Source organism: Thunnus thynnus, chromosome 5, assembly GCF_963924715.1.
Source record: "Thunnus thynnus chromosome 5, fThuThy2.1, whole genome shotgun sequence".
Taxonomy (NCBI): domain Eukaryota; kingdom Metazoa; phylum Chordata; class Actinopteri; order Scombriformes; family Scombridae; genus Thunnus; species Thunnus thynnus.
Genome location: NC_089521.1, coordinates 14,744,979 through 14,765,877, shown reverse-complemented (window position 1 = coordinate 14,765,877; position 20,899 = coordinate 14,744,979). Strand labels below are relative to the sequence as shown.

General features: G+C 39.5%; 2 protein-coding genes across 5 annotated transcripts in view; one reads left to right on the top strand and one right to left on the bottom strand.

Moving 5' to 3' along the window:
* Positions 1–56: 56 nt before the first annotated feature.
* Positions 57–17,200, bottom strand: bmal2 (basic helix-loop-helix ARNT like 2). 4 transcript variants are annotated; one of them, XM_067589412.1, is made up of 17 exons: positions 16,876–17,200; positions 10,444–10,573; positions 10,298–10,351; positions 10,153–10,194; positions 9,819–9,976; positions 8,701–8,780; positions 8,146–8,238; positions 7,209–7,326; positions 6,983–7,129; positions 6,567–6,810; positions 6,030–6,136; positions 5,588–5,738; positions 5,417–5,487; positions 5,142–5,253; positions 4,849–4,939; positions 3,754–3,856; positions 57–3,605 (listed from the first exon to the last, which is right to left on the bottom strand). In XM_067589412.1, exons 1-17 carry the CDS (start codon positions 16,931–16,933, stop codon positions 3,448–3,450), a joined length of 1,917 nt encoding a protein of 638 aa, XP_067445513.1. In that variant the 5' UTR covers positions 16,934–17,200; the 3' UTR covers positions 57–3,447. The 4 variants fall into 4 exon arrangements, with proteins under 4 accessions (XP_067445513.1, XP_067445511.1, XP_067445512.1 ...); XM_067589410.1 differs by having other exon boundaries at positions 5,142–5,256; positions 16,876–17,198; XM_067589411.1 differs by having other exon boundaries at positions 5,142–5,256; positions 10,444–10,570; positions 16,876–17,198.
* A 583-nt stretch (positions 17,201–17,783) lies between these two features.
* LOC137182864 (putative leucine-rich repeat-containing protein DDB_G0290503) overlaps positions 17,784–20,899 on the top strand; it is a 4,723-nt gene continuing 1,607 nt past the window's right edge. The window contains exon 1 of the mRNA XM_067589409.1: positions 17,784–20,899. This exon is cut by the window's right edge and continues 1,607 nt beyond it. Within this exon, the coding sequence (XP_067445510.1) occupies positions 18,606–20,899 (2,294 nt within the window). The 5' untranslated portion in view covers positions 17,784–18,605.

The window sequence follows — 20,899 nt, the reverse complement described above, 5'->3', positions numbered from 1 at the left end:
GTTTGATACTTGGAAGTACTGATATTTGAAAATATGGCCAAAGATCCTGCTGGGAGTTCAGTAAACTAATATTTATTAACAACATGACAGCCTGGGAAGACAACCCGGGAAGACAAACCAGACGTGTTGATAGTAGCAGCAATAATGCAACAGACATATACAGTAAGTGCTTCCTCTTGAGCCCAAAAATCAATGAAGAATGAACTTAAAGTGGCAGGAAGTGGTACAATGGAAGCAGTTAACAAGCTCCCAGCTGCTAAATTTAAGCCCAAATGTTAAGGTCCTTCCTCCTGTGCGGGGACAGTTTCAACAAATTTCCAAAAAACTAACAATACCATTAAAATGATACAAAAGCTGCATGCAACTACACACAAAGCAGGGCATGAAATCAAAAACGATGTTCCCTAACTTACAAAATCTACTGTTTTATTTCAAACGGAGACAGAAGCAAAAATATTTTGTCACCACCAAAGAAGTTGAAGTGAAAGCAATGTTTTAGCAGTCTCACTGCTCTGTGGACAGAGCAGCTACAACAGTGCAATGATTGAACATGAAGACCGGGAACAAAAATAATACAAAATGGACTGAATTTTTGCCTTTTTAAAAAAAGACCAGCCTGCGTCTATGGCACGACTCGGTAGTTGAGTACTGAAGCCACCGTGCAGAGCTCCTGGTTCATCTGTGGACAAGCCTCCACTGAATTGATGATGTTTACAATATGCCATGTTGCGTCAAGTTAATCCAATGATACATAAGATAGCACAAATAGCCCTCCTTTCAGTCTGCAGAGGCGCCGGGGTGGGAGGTGGACTCCCCCCCCAAAAAAAATCAACACAGGTTTATTGTGTGTCCGGGCAGAAATGTCCAAAGGCACTTCGGACACAGGCAGGAGGGTCCTTATGAGTTCAGCTGCTCCATCCACTGGCTCCTCATAATTCAAGCATAAAGAGGATGATTCACAACTGTTCTTCCCTTGAAACAAGAGTTCTTACAGGAAAATCCTTAACAGTCCTCAAGAGATGACAACAAATCATGGCCGGAGATACCAATATGAAATACTATATACTTGGGCAGAAATAGAAACTAATGTTTGGGCTTGGTCTGGGTGTTAATGACCGAGGGGTAAAGAACAGATACACATTTAAACACTATCTATGAGCCTTCAGCAGTGTACAACACTCAAAACGATTGAATGATTTGATCAATGTAACATGCACAACATGTCTACAGGGTATCAGATGAGCCCAAAATCAATGTACCAAACTCTCAGGAGTTTATCTTCTAGTGTTCTTAGTTAACTTTAAAACTTTGAGAAAGGTTACAAATTTTCATAACTTGGAACAGGGCGAGCCAACCAAAGTGCTTACATTTAAAAAAACAAAACAAAAAAAAACAGCCAATAATTTCCTTAAATTTAACATGTTTAGAACAGTAAGTTTTCTATTATTTGGCATCAGCCAGGCTTACTGCCAACCTGTTTAAATCTCGATGTATGATAGTAATTTGACATGCTTTGGAAAATCTAAACTTTACCTTACAACAACCCATGAGGCCATCTGGCTGCCACCTGATTCTCAGCAGTGGTATCACTGACCGGCAGAGGTCCTACAGTCTCAAGTCATCCCATGCAAAATAATAAATCATCGCATCGTGCCTATCGATGTTTTGTTAGTAAAATCTAAGATGTGCAATTATAAGCACAGGCAAAACAAAACTCTAGATGAGGTAAATGGCAGCAGGATCAACAAAACTCAATGACTTATTCAAAGGACATATCACATGTCAGCTGTATGTCTTCTACCTGCATAATATGGGATTGACAATTACACAAAGGAAAAAAGGAACATACCTTAATGTTAAAGCTAAACAGAATTTATGGAATGATAGCTCTGCATAGCATAATCCCTTAATAAATGTATGCATGACAATGCTGACAAGCACATAAACATGAACGCGTCTTTAGAAAGACTGTCAGTGCATAAGTGTACATGAAAAAAAAAACAACAAACAACGCTAAAGCTATGGCTTACCTGCAAGATCATAAAGCTGACAATAAGTAAGAACACAGATGCACAAGTACAGACTGTTTATACCACATACCAATGTACAGTATGTAGGGGATGTAAAACCTTTAACTGAAGGACAAAATACTGCTACAGCTGGTAGGAACTGTGTCACTGTATGTTTATATGGGGCAGCTCTGTTTCCATCACTCCCTGAGTTATCACTCCTACCGTCACACTCAGAGATCAACGTCAAACACGTATTGATAAAATGTCCCAGATGTGAAACGGGGTTGCTGTTCAGACGTTGTTACCAAACCTCCATTTCAGCACCTCTAAAGTGCCGTTTCGCTTTGTAATGAAGTAGTGCTGTGTGCTGCTCACAAATCCATAGGAGTTCATGAGCCAGCTACCATAACTGGCTGCTCTCCAACACATTTATCAAAGTGGATCATGTCTGCCAAAAGAATGTTAAGAGCTGTGGCAAATAAAATCCAGTGCAGCCAATACTGGAGGCTAAATGTCTATTGAAATGTATACACTGAAAAAATGAAAATATCCTACCGATGCAAACTATCCCTTTAAGACAGATATGGCCTGAAGACGTGGTGTTTGCAATCATACCAAATTCACATGTATACAGTATGTCCAAGTCAGTGTACAAGAGAGATTGTTAGTGGACTGTTTCCACGGAAAATGTTCAGATACTGACACATTAAGAGAAAATCTCTGAGCGGCACATCATTAGGTGACTCTCAAAGTTAGAGGTTATGGAAGTGTGGTCTGCCGTGGTATGCTGGCTACCTACGGTTTGGATCCTGAGGGGTGGGGGGGGGGGTCACAGAGATGGGCCAGGTTGTCAAAGTGTCTTCCTCGCATTTTAATAAACATACAGTACCTAATCAAATTACAACCTTTTAAAAAAAAAAAAAAAAAAAAAAAAACATGAATCGATTCAGTGCAATTTTTTTTGCATCATCACTCCCGACCTCTGTTCAAGTGTAGGTGGAGGAGAGAAACAAGAGCAGGAATCCAGAGCCATTGTATGTCATGTCACTGTCATTTGTGTTCATGGGGTCGGTCCTCAACCTTGTGAGGCCTCTTCGATTAAACAGAGTAAGCAGTGAGGAACAGCGTCTCAGGGCAGGCAGACTGCTGTAAAGCTTTAGAGGCACGTCCTCCTCCTCATGACGACGAAGGGAAAGCAGGTGTCCCTTATCGTCATCGATCCCGCTACCTGATAGAGCAGCCACACCAAAAGGCTCTACACAGCTTATGTGGGAAACAGTAACTAATAAATAAAAAAGGTATTTAAAAAAAACAAAAAAAAACCCCAACAAATGCTGTTTCTCAGAGAAAGCATTCAAGCAGTTCTTGTCATCAAAAAACTGACCTAAGTGTTTTTTTTTCAGTGTGTCACTGCATCACACTGTAAGAACGGATTCTATAAAGACCAGTGCATCTCTTCAAAGTCCACCGCCTCGCCTAAGTTTGTGTCCGTCTCCAGGAGGCTCATGATCACTGCCATGGCTGCTTCGTCATTGCTAAGACTACTAAGGCCTGGTCCAACCACACTGTCCAAATCCAGCTGGGAGTTCTCCCCTGCGGTGAGATGGGGTGAAAGAGAAAGAAAAATATAAGAGTTATAAGAGGTGACAACTAGTTTTTCAGGAGGAAACACAGCACTGACACACACGTGTTCCGACACACAGTTTATAAATGTGCTTATTAAGAGGATCAGAGAGAGTACCCATGAGTGCTGCTTCTCCTCCTGAGAACGAAGCTCCCTGAGGCTCACCCTCTGAGCTGGACTTTTCTGGCATCTCCATGTCTGCTGCCTCTCCGTTTGGCACCTAGAGACCAAAAGAGGAACAAATTATAGCCCTAGCAGAAAAAAAATGGCAAGAGTTTAGTCATGAGGTTAAAAAAAGAAGGAAAGAATCAAATCAGTGCTAGACTAAATTATGCCTTTCAACCTTTGGAGGAAATTCACCATAATTTCCTTTGGCATAAAGCTGTGATTGCTTCACATTATGGTTGTTTTACCTCTAAGAAAACCTTCTGCCATTATGAAGTGAGTTGTTTAAGACAAATGAGGTGGTAAAAAATGTAAAACCGGACTGAGCTTGTATAGTCAAAATGCCAGTTTGAAAAATATTTCTCTGCTCCTTTATTTGCATCTTCTGTGTGCTTTTATTAGAGCTAATCTAGGAGATCGTCCTAATTTTCATCTTATTAGACTTTCTAAATCAGAGAAGTGTAACTTTTTATTGCTGCAAGCAATAACTATTGCTTTTCCAAACATTTCCTTACCCTAGCATTTATTATAGTATAACTGGTTATAAAGATAAAATTGTGATCTTATTCAGGTAGTGATATGAATGAACGAATGGTTTTATTTTCGTGTCTGGTCATTTACATGACCCGTCCCTCATGGATGTATTCTGACACATTAACTAAAATTCAATGATAATTAACATTCACCTCAGCATTTGGCCAAACACTGTGATAAAAAATAAATGATGTTTTCATATTATACTGAAAGCTGATTCAGGGTCATTGGAGTCTTTGAAACTACACACCTGCAGCATATAAGTTAACTATTCAACAAAATGTTTTCTTTATTTAACTATGCACTTACACTGACTTATTCATTTTGGACTGGGCTTCACTGCCAAGTTTCATGCATTTTTTTTGGAGGCACAAACATTAATTGACAAAGGCAGCGGCAAAGGAGATGTACAAAAACAACAGGCTATGAGAGGCTGTTTTGTTGGCTTCTGCAACCTAAACAATAACTGGGACAAATGTGCACCAATAAAAATATGCATGTGCAAAAACTTACATTGTTGCTGACTTGACTGTGAGTTAGTGGAGACTTATCCTGTGGCAGACTGAATGGGCTGACATTACCACTGGACGGTGATGAATTCATCCTAAAGCAACACAAAACAAGTTAAAAATGCGGCGAGTAACATCTACAACAACTGAGAAGCATACCGACTGCAGCTGTAAAAACACTGCAGCATTAATGTAGATGGACCTAAAAGACAAAAAGACTCAAGTGATTCGCCCTTTATACAGTTGTCATTAGATGATGTCTATCACTGTTAAAGACCCTCTGCTGCGATGCCACACCTGTTGAAATCCAGCAGCTCATTGGCAATCTGCGTCCCGATGCTTCCAGCATATATCATAGTCCCAGGTGTGGTGGAGATGCCCGGTATAATTGGCAGGGACTTCTTGCCATCTTCTAACAGAAGAAAACAAAAAGGTTACGAGAGAAAGGAACAGCTATACAGTATATAATACAGTGCACCACTACCACACAATCTGTACTTTTACTGATGCATCAGAGATATCAATGAGAAAACATCTCCATAGATTATTTTTCATATTTCATTTCAACTGACCATCAGAAGTCTTGGAATTGCTCGACTGTTCAGACTTGTTTCCCGACCGACTTGTTCGACTGTGATCATGCCTTGTTGTGAGATGAGAAAACAAGTGAAGCTCTGATTAATATACATCTATCTCACGTACATATGTAGGTGATTCACAAAGGGATTGAAGCATATACTTACGATATGACTGTATTAGTTGACACTATGTATTCTACTTCTTTGGTCCAGGGATTTACAAAACTAAACCACTGACTTTGCAGAGTGACAAAAGAGCCGTATTTTGTTTTGAACTTATAGCAGTTTGTCTCTATTTTCTCTTTACTGCGCAGCACTGTGGAAGAGAAACAGAGAGAGGATGTGTTAGAGGACTAAACACTGGAAATGAGTGTTAGTACATTACAAATGTATTTCAACAAGCACAGGACCAGCAGTCATAAAGTATGGGGAAACCACTGTTAACTACTTAAACGAACATATCAAGATGGAAAGAAATATATTAAGTGTTTTTCTTGTCTTTTAATACTGAAGTTGTTTTGTAAAGTTGGACCATTGGACAAATTGAACATCGAAGACAATTAGACAAATGATTAACTGTATGAGGTCACTGAAAAATATTATTTACCTTTTCGATGTCTATCAGCTAAATGCGGTAAGTCGTCTTGATGGAAGTACTCATAACATGACGTCCCGAGCAGTTCTTGGGGAAGATAACCGAGAATGGTTGTCGCTCTGTGACAGAGAGTGACAAAGTTAAGTGTTAAAAGAGTTTAAAATGTGCAATTCATAACAATGGAAAAGTTTCACTGAAGGATATTTGAAATAAGGTAGAAGCATTTGTGACTAATCTAACTATGTATCTGGCTATGTAGCGAGAGATACAGACTAGTTATTCATCAGCACTGATACTCATGACATGGACTAAATAATACATAAACAAACATCTCTTTAGAACATTCAAAGTCCTGTCTCTCTCTCGAAAAAGTTATTTTGCACAAAGTTTGCGCTACTATTTGTACTCTTATCAAAAAGATGCATGAACATTAAGTCAACAAAGTCATGCATTGCATCTGGGTCTCCCTTCCTGCAACAGATAAAGCCACAGCCGTTGATTTAACACATAAACAAGAGACACCACCCCCTTGTTGAAATTCAAGTCTACCTTTGATCGACAAAGGTGAATTTGCCATCCATGGCATAGCGTGTGATGAACTCTGTGGGTTTAACTCGGACTTCTCCGTTAACTTGGGGAGATAAGTGGGAGTGGACACGTCCCACAGCCACCAGACAGCTGAAATGGGAGCTGTCCTGTTTGTCTCCCTCGCCCTCCCCCTCTGCTCCCAGCTGACTGGTAGGCCAGCTGCGCATATAGCCTGTACAGTGAACTGTGCAGTACTTCTGTGACTCTGTGGGCACAAATCACAAAATACACCCATTAAACTAAATGAATTTGTCCATTTACACCAATACTTCTTGTAAATGGAAGTGTACTTGATAAATATTATATTAGCTGTTACACATCAAGTACAAAATTCAAACTCTTAACGTACAAGGTAAGCCACAGAATAATTTTTCAACCTTTCTTTTTGGAGGTGCTGGCCTGGAATTCCTTCTCCACTTTGACAGAAATTTTGTTGTACTTCATGCGGCAGAAGAAAGAGCGCCGTGCGCCTGAACACAGCCGTGCTGCACCGACTGGGAGGTCAGCCTGGACCTGCAGACCAGCTGGGGACACAACAGGAGTGTTAAATATGCTCTTTAACACACACTCGTACACACACACAGACAAAAATAAATGCTTTACTTTTAGCATCTATTAGCCGTTCGCGAGGGTATAATTCAGAAGCGGACAGCTGCTCCTTCACTTTTCCCATGTCCTTAGGGTGTATGTAATCAAACAAGCTCTGTCCAATCAGCTCCGCCTGTAGGAAGAACAAACAGCTTGTCAAACTGACCTAGAAAAGGTTTCCATGCTGATTAAAAGAAATGTCAAAAGCATTCTGCATCTAAAGCAATTCCTGCTGACAAATAACATATTCAACAAAGTACAGTGACTGTGGACTGTTGACCCCGGAGCACACCAGATACTGTGTGGAACTGAGATGGAGGAAGATTTAGATTTAAGTAGGAACAAGACAGAGAAAGCAACAGCTTTTTTTTTTCTCTTGGCTTCCTTAAAAGACAGCTTATGAATGTCCTCTTTTCTCCACAAATCAAAAATTATATATATATGTTAAACTGCACTCCCACACCTGATGAAAACATATATGCGTCATCATGCAACATCTTCATTTTCATCATCAAAGCTGTCATGTGTGTCTACTGAGGATTTCTTTCCAGCAAGCATTTTGCAGTTTTTAGAAAAACCTAAAAGATCTATCAGGATTTCAAGTGTACCATTAGAAATAACAACTACTGGTATAATTACTACTTGTTCTTTTAGTTAAACTATATCTAATTAATAATTTAAGATTAATACATTTATCTAAAAAACATAATGTGAAGACATTGATATGCTTTTTGAAAAATGAAATAGTACAAATATAACTATCAATTTTGTTTTTATAGAGTGTAATTCTGTGAAATCTGTGCACACATTGACATAAATGTCACTAAAGTCACTGTGTCATGTGTGGCTGGTCGAATGATATCAGGACAAAGTAGCCCATCTGGTGTGTCCGGGGGGGTTTCATATGAACAAAAGACGCTGCAGATACAGCAACAAAAGTAAAAAACGTTACCCGACTATAATTTAAAATCTTCGTGACGGACTCTGAGACAAAAACTATTTTCCCACGATCACAGCCCACTACAAACAGGAACCCATCTGCAGCCTGCACAACAAAGAAACATGGGGGAGAATAGGGGGATCCAATGTGATGACATGGTCAAGACAAAAGTAAGAGGCCATTGAGCAAATGTTTGAATTATATATTGTCAAATATTGCATTCAGTATATATATTGTTAACTAAACCAAAGCATTGTAATGAAATGTAGGTGTATTATATTGCTCTCTGCTACTGACAATCAACAATAAGGAGAACAGCTGACTCAGTGATTAAAACTGAAATTCAAGAGAAGAAGTTTGTAGATATTTCATACTAAGCCAAACTAAAAGTTCTCTTCAGAATAATGTGGTGTTTTTTATATCTATTTTCTGATGAATAGAACCCACAGTAAAGCAGAGGCATTGTCACTGGTATAAGTTTATAGACTTGTCGGCAGTTAATGACTTGAGTTGAGTTTCTTAAATGTTGTCGTATAAATAGTCAGCTGTCTTTGTTGGTATGTTTACCTTAAGGACAAGGTGTTTGAGTTCCTCGTCAGGAAGGAATGACGGTTTGTAGTTGGCTTCAGAGAAGGAGCTTGCTGAACCTGAAAATAACGACATACATGTTACACAGCTGGTCCAGTGTGAGATTATCACATTACATTTACACTGTAGATTTAAATGAATAATTTAATAATTGTTTATTACAACTTGAATCTTATTTTCAGAGTTTTGGCCATCACTGATCTGTCTTGTATTCACCAAGTTGACTCTTGAGCTCTAGGAACATGGTAACACTGCTTATGGTGCAGACACACAGACTCCCGCGAGGACACATCTGGACGCACCGGACCACTGAATGCTCCAGTCCGTGGGTGACGTACTGAGAGATGGCTGGCGCTTGGTTTTTTGCCATTTTAACATGGCGGTCGCGTCACAAACGTTTTCATTTTACAGCTAAACAGTACACTAAAGTATGTTTCTGAAAACATTTGAGACGAGAAATAAACAAAGCAGAATCTTGATTCATATTTGTTCAGCACTGCCTAGTTTGATCCGAGTTTCGTGAGCTGGCCGCATTGCGCTGGACAGACCTCATTTGCATTGAGGTCAGGTCGTAATTATGCAAATTCAGATACGGTGGTTGGTCCGTCAACACGCCGTGCACTATCCATCATGCACCGTGCAGTCGGATCTCCGGCTTTCCATAGAAAATGATTCGGTGTGTCTGCACCATTTAAACGAGCCACTCGGGGCAGGAATAACACAGTCATGTGATCACACAGGTTTTGAATGACCCTGTAGTTTAGCCAAGTTTATGTGGAAAAGAAAATGAAGGCAAACAAACCGCTGCTGTTATCATAAAGTTTATAGCCAGACTTTGTGGTTGAACTTTAACTCGTCATACTTGCTGTGGTTTTCCCGTTGAAAATATTGTGTGCGCTGACTCAGTTTGATGTATAAATAATGTAGTTTAGATAATCTGGCAAAACCCTTGTTTACAACTTGTCTGACTGCTCATTTCTTGCCAGACGGACTTTGTTGCGGTGATATTTTCCCTTTTCCGAATCTCAGCAATTGCTGTATTCAACATTGTACTCAAAAGTCAAGATAACACCACCGCCCATCAACTGGCTTGGTACCTTTGAGAGATTTGAGGTGCTGCACGGCCATTCTGAGCACAGTGAGTTTGTCCAGCTTACGGGACATGGGGTTACAAGTAGGAATCATGGCTGATAGCTTGTCAATGAGATTGTTCATTTTGTCCCGTCTTCTCTTCTCAATTTGGCTGTGTGGTTCCCTGCAGAGAGACAAACCGAGAAATAATTCAGTCACAGAATCAAAGGAGTTTTGTCCTTTCACTTTAATAGCCTTCAACATCTGTGAAATGTAGCATATTTTTAATTTTTGATTGATGTTAATTCTGCAAGAACACAGTAATGTTTTATAAACATGGTGGTGTCAAATAGAACCCACCTGAAGCATTTAATTTTGACATGTTGGTCCTCATCGTCTGACCTGTAAAGAAGAAAAACACAAATGTATTTATGACAAAAGACAATAAGAAAATGCAGAAAACATTTTATGCATTTGTCTTTAATCTTTAATTAGCACACAGTACCCATTTTGGTCGTCTTCCATATCTGCGTCAATGATAGAAGCAGATTTTGTTTCCCTATGAAAGAAATTGATGACTCTCATTAGCAACTAGTATAAATTTATAATATTTCCTGTCAGCCAAAATAAAGCAATCACACTCATACTTACTGGTTGTCCACGCTGCCCTTGCGTTTCCGGGGCATCTCCATGCTGAAGGACATGCCAGTAGCTGAGGATGGAGTCATCATGGCGGACAGAGAGAGAGAACTGTTTTGGTTTTCCTCAACCAGCACATCTTCTGAAACACACAAAATGGTTGTAAGGGGTGGGGACTTGATTACATTTACAAGCACATCGATATGTTCCCCCGCACGACTGCGTTTCAAGCTATAAATCTGTCAGATTGTACTTCCTTAGATGTAAAGTGATAAAGAATTAAACAGTTGCAGAATCATTTGCAGGACTGGCCCAAACACGATCACAATGTTCTCATTACGAGCTCAAAATTCATCTTTGGCAACACAAACAGCCTTGATGAGCAGTTACTCGGGGCGTTCATCTGTCAAACCACTCCTTACAAATGGCCCCTTACGAGTCTACACAGAAGCAGAAACAGCGTTAATTAAAAGGAGCTCTACATCTGTTCAAACTGCGAAAATCTGAAATGATGTGACTTCTACATTCATTACAGTAATCACTGAAGTATCCAGGACACGTTGATGTTGGGTTATTGTAGACATAAACCTCATTTACACCTCTGTACTGTGACAGCACTGAAGGTAGTAGAGCTTTTGATGTTGCGCTGTCTCATGCTTTTTGTACATTTTTACAATCTGCAACATCATATTCATCTAAAGCTTGTTCAGTTGTTAAGTAGCCGATATTCTCTTTAATCAACTATGGCCTTTAATATACAAAGAGGGGTCACCTTAAAGGTTAGAGTTACTGACTTGTGACAGTAGAAGAAGTTTAAGAAAATGTGTAGCAATTCCCCCGTCCTTTAAACTACTGTCCAAGCATTGAAAGTAGTGAATCCCCATCACCTTATTGACCACATGATCAGCCTCTGAGCAATGCTCAATGCCATTCAAATAACTGGTTGTTCTGGTGTAGCTGCTCTAACTTGACTTAAGGAAACATCAGCTACTGTAAACAGGCTACACCAGCACCAGAGTTTAAGGCCCAAAATTCATCTCAGAAAAATGTTAATTCTGCATTCAGTTAGGACTGAAACCAAATATGTGTTTCATTATCACTTAATATATTGATTATTTTTTTAATTATTTGGCTACTGACATTAGCTCTTTATTTATGTTCACAATTTGCTGTAATTAAAAGATTTTTTTCCCCTCATAATGCTAATATTTAGGACAGAGATTTTTTCACATTTTGTCTCAGTTCTCAGTATGAATACCTTTAAATCTGCTTCATGTGTTGTCCCTGTGCCCCCCCACAAAATGATGAGTAAAATAAATAAAAAAACAGTCTCTCACTCACACATAATAAAACTAAAACTAGTTTTCTAACATTCGTAGGTGGAATCAGTGAATATCAGCACATTCTGGCTTACTTATATGATTAACACATTACATTATAATAGGACTTTGAATGACAGTAATTTCATTACTGCTCAATCACGTTACCGGAGACCAAAAAGTGATGTCTCCAAATTGATTTGCTATTTTGTGCAAACAGCCAAAACAACCACAAGTATCTAATTTACAATATGAAACACAGAAAAACAGACCCTCGCATTGTTTACGACTATAACCAACATATGTTTAATATTATATTGATTATGACGTTTCAGAATAGTCTCGAGGCTTTTTGTTTGTCCACTAATCCGGGATCCTTTTCACGTGTGCCGTGGAAGTCTGCAGTAAGTGACTTTAGGAGTGAAGGAGTGTTAATCAGTGAAATCACCTGCTGTCATCTCAGCTGGAATGGAAACCTGTACACACTTTGCTCTCCATAGCTCACGAGTGAGGACGGTTGGACTAATCGATTAATCAACTAATCCTTTCAGCCTTACATCCTACATTCAACCCCGGCTAAAACAATCCGTCAGTGCAAGCCAGCCTTTAAACGGAAATTCACGTGCTGAATGAATATAGTCACTTGCTCACAGATGTCTTTATGTGAATGAGCGCAGGGATCTGTTAACAGAGATTAGTAAAGTGCCAGCTGCTGTGGTGAAGCTGTTCAGAGGTTATAGAGAAGATATCGCAGCTCTACCGCGTCCCTCTCCATATCTCCACAGTCTGTCCTCTATTTGAGCGTGAAGTGGAGCTGCCAAGACTTTGATTTAGTCTTGGCCTCAGAAGTATATATGTGTGTATGTGTGGGAGGGAAACTCTAGAGAACGGCACGAGACAGACCAAATGCGGCAGATATCCACAGCTCCTATTTTTAAACTCTGTTCCATAGACCCTGTGACCCAAATAGCAATTAAAAGATCAGCAACAACCTGATTTTAATCCCGCTCTCCCTGTCGAGATCTGGTGGATAACAAGGTTACAGAGAAGGCATCTTGATGAATGGACATCAGACATCCCTCTCTCCAGCTCACGTGTTCGTTAACTCGTTCATTCACTCAATCCTTGAATGAGCATCTGCTTCACTTAAGTAACCCCACGCCCTGCACTTCCCACTCCTTTTGTCCCACAGTAATAGTTCAAGGAAATGACTCATTTTAAGCCTAAGTTAAACACTGATCAATTTTTGTTTGTCACTCTTTGGAAAAACTGCCACCAGAATTTAACTAAATGGTTAAAATTGTTCATATTTACAATATTATGTGCAAAACAACAATGAACACTGATGTACAAGGAAAAGAAGGATGGACAGTTTGGTCAAACTAGGTCATGAGCTAACCTGCACCACCCTACATCACGTTTCTGATGTTATTCATACACACAGTAGGGATCTGCCCACTAAGTCCACAGTCTGCCATTGTTGCCGTCTGAACTTCCTGATTCGATAACCTTCGAGTTCCCATCAAACATTTATACCACTATGACACACAGTTAACTGCACACTGGTTTAATACTAATCAGTGTGCCGCTAGGGAACAACATGTTTTACGGAGAAGCGATCAGAATATGGACGAGGAGGAGAGACGACTAGGATGATGTGGATGGAAACATGGTTGATTTCGACAAGCAAAGGATTATTTGTGTGGAAAACTAGTCTTATCTGAAAATGACTGGTTTCATAAGGTCACGGTGAAAAGTCCACTGTGGCGACCTGACCGGGAATTTCAGTAAATGTGAAATCAATCTCTAATTCAGAGATAGAATCGAAAGTGGCGACAATCTTTATTACTCTAAATATAGCGAGCAAGCTCGGAGTCTCCTCAGATGTATCTCAGCTGAAACAAGTCATTGATTTGCTGATCAACAAAGAATGATCCGCAGCTACTTTGATAATTGATTGATCTTCAAAGTAATTTTTAAAGCAAAAATGTCAAGCATTCATCGGCTCCTAGTGTGGAGAATTGCTGTCTTTCTTTGTCTTCTGTGATAAATGAATTCCTTTGGGATTTAGACTGTGAGTCAAACAAGGAAATAGTGGCATTTTTAGTTATTTTGTGACATTTTATGAGAAAATCATAAAATTATTAATCAAATTAATCAAAAAATAATAATCGACCAATTGATCAATAGTGAAAATCATTTCCAGCTGCACCCCGATATTCTCAGATTGTAACTGTAAACCACCCTGTAATTCTTCTCTGTCTAATGTACAATCATTCATTACAATCTTAATTAAACTATTTTCATTATGGATTAATCTGTTGATTATTTTCATCAAATTGTTTGTTTTATTTCACCAACACTCCAAAACACAAAGCTTTTTTGCCATCACATAAGACAATCCACATCAGAGAATCAGACAATCTCTGCCTTTCATTTTAACCTGAAAATTTATTGATGATCAAAATAGTTAATTTGAAAATCTTTAATCACAACAGTGCTATATAACATATTTAACCGTTATAAAATGTGCAGGTTATGGAAGAAGGGGTCTGTTTACTGATGCTGCCATAGTTTCCTCGTAGTTTAAAGAAAGTATTTGTCTCTCCAGGGACAGACCACTACACACTGATTGGTTGTAATCAGTGCTGTGGTCAATATATTCACAGCATTGTTAAGTAACAGCAATTTGACAGTATTTATCAAGTACCTCTGCAGTCTCCATTTTATTCAAACTACATTATGAAACAAAAACTTGATAAAAAATTTAAGTGGAACAGCACTTTTACACATCAAAGTCTGATAACAGGTCTTGGGGGAGAACTACTACATACTGTATGTGATAAAGCTGCATAAAGTGGCTCCAGAGAGCTTTGTGAGAAGAGAACTGGCATTTTACATCAAATGGGACTCAAGACTACAAGTTTGAAAATGAAAAAAATTTGGGGAGAAAGAAGTGCAGATAACAGACCTCTGTCGCCTGCTCTTCATCTCCACTTCTAGCAAAACATACCTGAATCTCTACAGTTGAGTGTAATGACAAGTAAAAAGTGGATATCTCTGGTTCTGCCATAGTGATTTTGATCCTTTTCTTTAAAAAAAACTGTCCATTGTGAGTCTGACAATGCTAAACCAAGTAATACTCTTAAATTATAAGTGTTTCATTTGCAAAAATCTATTATTTAATCATCTACAACCAATTCAAGCAAACAGCTGTTGAACTTGACCTTCAAAAACCTCTTTCTTTATGGATTCCAGCTTTAATAGCCAAACCCAGAAAGATAAAAAATACAACAGGTCTGTTTCATATGTCTAGGTGACGGTTTCTGTACCAAACAATAAATCTCGGATACCATTAATTCAGCCCTGCATCACGCTCTATTTCTAAATCCAAATGCGATTGAGGGAATTGCACAATAACCAGCAACGATCTTGCTGTTTGACCTACATTTTTATCATGCAGCACCACTGAGCCTTAGTGACAAAAGGCATTGTACTGACAATGAAACACACACGACCTTAACCTTCTTCTGCAGGAAGAATATCTGAACATTGGATTTATCTTATTATCTACCGAAAATTTCAGTAAAATATGCTTACAATGGCTAATTTTGCTGATCTCAGGTCACACAGTTCTCAAAAACATTTTTTTTAACACTGGATCTCCTTCAAACAAAGTTTTGCTCAGTTTGAGTCCTGTGGCAGCTACTAAGTAGATGATCCCTCAAGTCTATGCAATAAATACTGGTCTGTAAATGTTCTGATATAAGGATAACACACCTTAAATTAATTTAAAGCTTAGAAGGAAACTTTATTTGTATAGCACCTTTCAAACAGGTTAGTGCAGTTCAGTGAAATAGCATGAAATAAAAACTAGATTAAAAAGACAACAAAAATAAAAGTGATGACAATGAAATACAATAAAATAGATTTAAAAGATGTTCCAGTGAATGTTGATTGAAAGACGTTGGATTTGAGCCATAAACATTACATGTTCTGAAATCACAAAAAGATGCTTTTACTCTTCAGTTTAACATGAATGTATCTTTCCAGTTAAGTGATTACTGTTAAGAGTTAGTCCACTGTTACAACGACTGTGTTTATTTCACAGGGTGAAGTTGGTCTTTAAAGTCTCCCTCCACTCAAAAATGTGTTTTCTCTTCTTGTTCCTACAGTTGGATGTTTGAGCTTCACTGTGCCAAATGATGTTTGTGCAGAGTTTAGACACTAGAAGGCTGTTTTCACACTGATCCGCTGAAAAGTGTAAAGTTTCTCTGCGCTCATTAAAAAAAACAGATTTTCATTTTTGTGACATCGCAACTAGTTTGGAGGCAATATATCAGACACAACTTATTCAAAGCTGAGTGTTTTATATACATCTAAAACATGTCTGGAGGGGCTCTTTAAGTAAAGGATGCGAGTACTTGTTCCACCACTGACAGTCACTATGTAAGGAGACCATGATAATGTGTTTTTGTACAGCTAACACAGTTATGCTGCGTCCTCGCTAACATGAGATGAACAAACCGTTGAACTGGTTCAACCGTCGGGGTGAATGGCCACATCTCGCTGGGCCTAAACAGTAGTAAGCGTTATTGCTAGTTTAACACAATATGTCACCACTTCTGTCAGAAAAAACCGACTGACAAAGTGTCAAAAAATATCCACAGTGACGATTTGTGACGGACTGTAAAATCACCTCTAACAGACTCGGCTGATTTGAGACCGTTGCCTTGGTAAACAGGCCTCGCTGCTAACATCGCTAAGCTAACATTTGCGATGTTTTGTCTTTAAGGTTACCGTTTGGCAGAGCAGACACTACACACTCGATTTAAATGTAAATATCACATATGACAAGCCGACACACAGACATATTCTGAACAAAACACCGGCGATGTGATAAACAACGCCGTCCAGCGTTACATAAATGGCGTAGAGGGCGAGTTTGCTCTACTGATCTACTGACCTAGTTTTGGAATAGCGCAAAGTTACCGTCAACCGTTGAGAAATTGCCAGAAACGCCGCGGTCTCTTTTCTGGTTCATCTCAACGCCACATAGCCGTCGTGTCAGCCAATATTAACATTAAAATAGGTTAAAATAAATCTTCTCAAGTGTTTAAATTACCTGCCGGTTCGCCTCCCGCTCTGTCACCGCCGCCAGCCGCTGCATTCCTGGCCGACATGGCTGGAGCCGGAGCCGGAGCGCTGTGGCTCGGGACTCCAATGCATGGATGAGGCGGTCGAACACTCCGGGGTGTTGCTGTGTTAGTAGGACAGCTTGAGAGGGATCCGAACCGGGGTCAGAGTATTGTGCGATCGCTATGTTGAAAGAGGAGGGCACGGAAACGTGCACAAAGGTGGCTGCGGTGTAATCAGGACAGTGTGGAGAACTAGGGGGGGAAACGCGGAAGACAGGACACAGTCTCCTCCTACAGGCGCACCGGAGTCACCGCCGCAGCTTCACCGCTCCGGTGCTCCCTTCACGACTTCCAGGAAAACAATCCTTTTGTCTAAATGGCTGAAAATATGCTATATTACAATTAGTTTATCTATAGCCTATAATTCCCATCAGGTCAAAATAAAATAGATTAATTCTTCAGGATTTTACTCTATCTGGAGAATCCAGGATTGTGAAAAAAACAGGAAAAGAAAATGTAGGCTAATGTTTAAAATGGAAACTAAATGTAAATAAATTATAGTCACTTAATTTTTCCGTTTAACTACACTTTAATCTGCTCGTCCATTCTCTTAGCCTCATCAAGCCAGTTATTACTTTGCCATAACCGAAGTAACTGTCAACAGGTATGAATGTCTACAAATTTCAGGGATCACTCCCAATATTGCAGTTCAGGGATTCATCTGAAAGGAAATTTGCAAAACATTCATGACAGGAAAAGTGCTTCGGGCATGACCAGAAATACATACCAGTCAAAAGTTTGGACACACTCTCTCATTCAAGGGAATGGGAAGGTGTGTCACAGTACAGAGTTCTGGTCTTATATTTACCAGTCTGGCTGGAGTCGTAAAAATATCTACTGTTAATTGAATGTTATGAACATATGACATCATCTCCAGCTTTAGAGATCACATGGTCCAATCTGGTCCCAATGCATATCCTAAATGTTACACAGCTTGTGAGTTCAAAAGGAACAAAGAGACACATAAAGGGGGAGAAGTTATCTGGATGTTTAATAAAATAGCCATATTTTGAAAGCCAGACACCTCCCGTAGTATTATATCCTACTGTGGTTAGCATGAAGTTGTAGCTTTGTCCACTGATTTGGCTGCAGCCCGACGACATTGTACTGCGCAGCTCAGCTGTCTCAACAGAATAATATTTAGCGTATGCACACATGTAGGCCTATGTTCCCGAGTTGTTTTGTTGTTGTTGTTTTGTTTTGGGTTTTTTTCTGAAGTTTTAGAGTTACAGATCTTTTAAGGTAAGACATTCAAATTGCAACATAGACTGTCTCACGTCATAGTTTGTTGTATGTTATTTTTTTTATCGCAATCGGGTGGATGAAATGCGTGCTTGGATATAAAGACACAATGTTATGACGTCACAATCGTATGGAAGACATGCGTGATTTGATACAAACACAGAGTGTTATTACGTCATCATAGATGAAAGACAGATGAAAGACGAAATGAGATGACAGGGATGAAGCCTCCTGCTGTCAAACTGAATTGTGCAGGACCCATACAACATGTGAATACGAAGAACTACTGACAGAACTGAGAAAAGCGAACAGGAGGATGTCTAAGGTAAGTCACAGGTAAGTAGGTTTAACTTTGGTTGAAGTCACTGGCTTAATATTTTTCTTGTTTCAGAGGTTGTGAACACACAAATCAGGTATGTCTCAAGATAATAGCAATGCTCCTCAGAGCAGTTTAGGTGTGTCAGAGGAATCATGTCGCCTGTATGTGTCAGAGGAAGCAGCAAAGCAAGAAACACAGGAGCACCTACGACAAGTTCAACAGCTGGAAATCAGATGCAGAAGCTCACAGGTGCAAAACACTAACTTCCAATCAAAGGTAAGGGAATTTGAGTTGGAGTTAAAAAAGGTAAAGGAGGTGAAGACAGATATAGCACACACTTCCCAGAATGTCATACAACATCCACTCAAGACCAAGTCAAGTCTTAGGACAGCAGTTAAGTTACTTCAAGTAAATGAAGAGAAAAATAAGCTGCAGGCAGAACTGACTCGGGTCTCAAAACTTCTGTCCAAGGAGGAAGGTGTCAGGGACAAAAATGACCCGTATGTCAGGAAGCTGGAAGAGGAGAATTCCAGTTTGAGGGAGCAGAATGAAAATATGACTGCTGAGCTTGCCCACCTCGAATCCCTCAGAGAGAAACAAAGGCCTGAAAATGAAAGTCTAAATTCAAAAGTTCATGGTCTGAAGGAAAATGAGGAAATCTGCACTGCTGAGGTGGCTCATCTTGAATCTCTGCAAGAGAAAGAACAAGCAGAGATTAATAATCTGACGGCTGAAGAGTGTGACGTAACACTGAGGCTGGCTGATGTTGAATCTCAGAGGGACAAACAACAGGCAGAATTCGAAAAGTTGAGGTCAGCACTGCATGATTGTCATGAAAAGGAAGACTTTTTGAGGAAGCAGAATGAGAGCACTGCTGCTGAGCTGGCACAAGTTGAATCTTTAAATCAGAAACAAAGTGAAGAGATTAAAAACCTGAGGGCAAAATTGGAAGATTCTCAAGACAACGAGAAGCTTTTGAAAGAGCAGAATGAGAATCTCATCACAGAAATGGCTAAACTTGAGTCTGTGAGTAAGACAAATCAAACAGAGATTCAAACACAGCAGGAAAATGAGAAAATCTTAAATGAGACCCTCACTGCTGAGGTGGCTCGTCTTGAATCTCTGCGAGAGAAAGAACAAGAAGAGATTAATAATCTGAGGGCAGCAGAGTGTGAACTAACACAGAAGCTGGCCAATGTTGAATCTGTAAATCAGAAACAAAGTGAAGAGATTAAAAACCTGAAGACAAAATTGGTAGATTCTCAGGACAATGAGAAGCATTTGAATGAGCAGAGTGAGAATCTCACTGCTGAAAAGGTTCAACTTGATTCTGTGAATAAGACAAAACAAGCAGAGATTCAAACACTGAAGGTAGATGTTCATGATCTGAAGGAAAATGTGAAAATCCTACATGAGAAGACAGAGACCCTCACTGCTGAGGTGACTCATCTTGAATCTCGGCTAGAGAAAAAACAAGCAGAGATTTGTAATCTGAAGGCAGTAGAGCGTAATCTTCAGTGTCAACTGGAAGATGCTCAGGAGGTTAAAGATGACTTAACACAGAAGCTGGCCAATGTTGAATCTCAGAGGGACAAAAAACAGGCAGAAATCGAAAAGTTGAGGTCAGCACTGCTTGATGGACAGGAAAAGGAAGATTTTTCAAGTAAGCAGAGTGAGAACACTGCTTCTGAGCTGGCACGAGTTGAGTCCGTAAATCAGAAACAAAGGGAAGAGATTAAAAACCTGAGGACAAAATTGCAAGGTTCTCAGGACAATGAGAAGCATTTGAATGAGCAGAATGAGAATCTCATTGCTGAAAAGGCTCACTTTGACTCTATGAATCAGACAAAACAAGCAGAGATTCAGAAACTTAAGGAAAATGTGAAAATCCTAAATGAGAAGAAAGAGACCCTCACTGCTGAGGTGGCCCATCTTAAATCTCTGCAAGAGGAAGACCAAGCAGAGATTTATAGTTTGAGGGCAGTAGAGCGTGATCTTCTGTGTCAAGTGAAAGAGGCTCAAAGGGATAAAGATGACCTATCACAGAAGCTGGCCTGTGTTGCATCTCAGAGGGACAAACAACAGGCAGAAATCGAAAGGTTAAGGTCAGCACTGCATGATTGTCAGGAAAAGGATGACTTTTTCAATAAGCAGAATGAGAGCACTGCTGCTGAGCTGGCACAAGTTAAATCTGTAAATCAGAAACAAAGTGAAGAGATTAGAAACCTGAAGACAAAACTGGAAGATTCTCAGGACAATGAGAGACTTTTGAAAGAGCAGAATGAGAATCTCATTGCTGTAATGGCTCAACTTGAGTCTGTGAGTAAGACAAATCAAACAGAGATTCAAACACAGGAGGAAAATGAGAAAATCTTAAATGAGACCCTCAA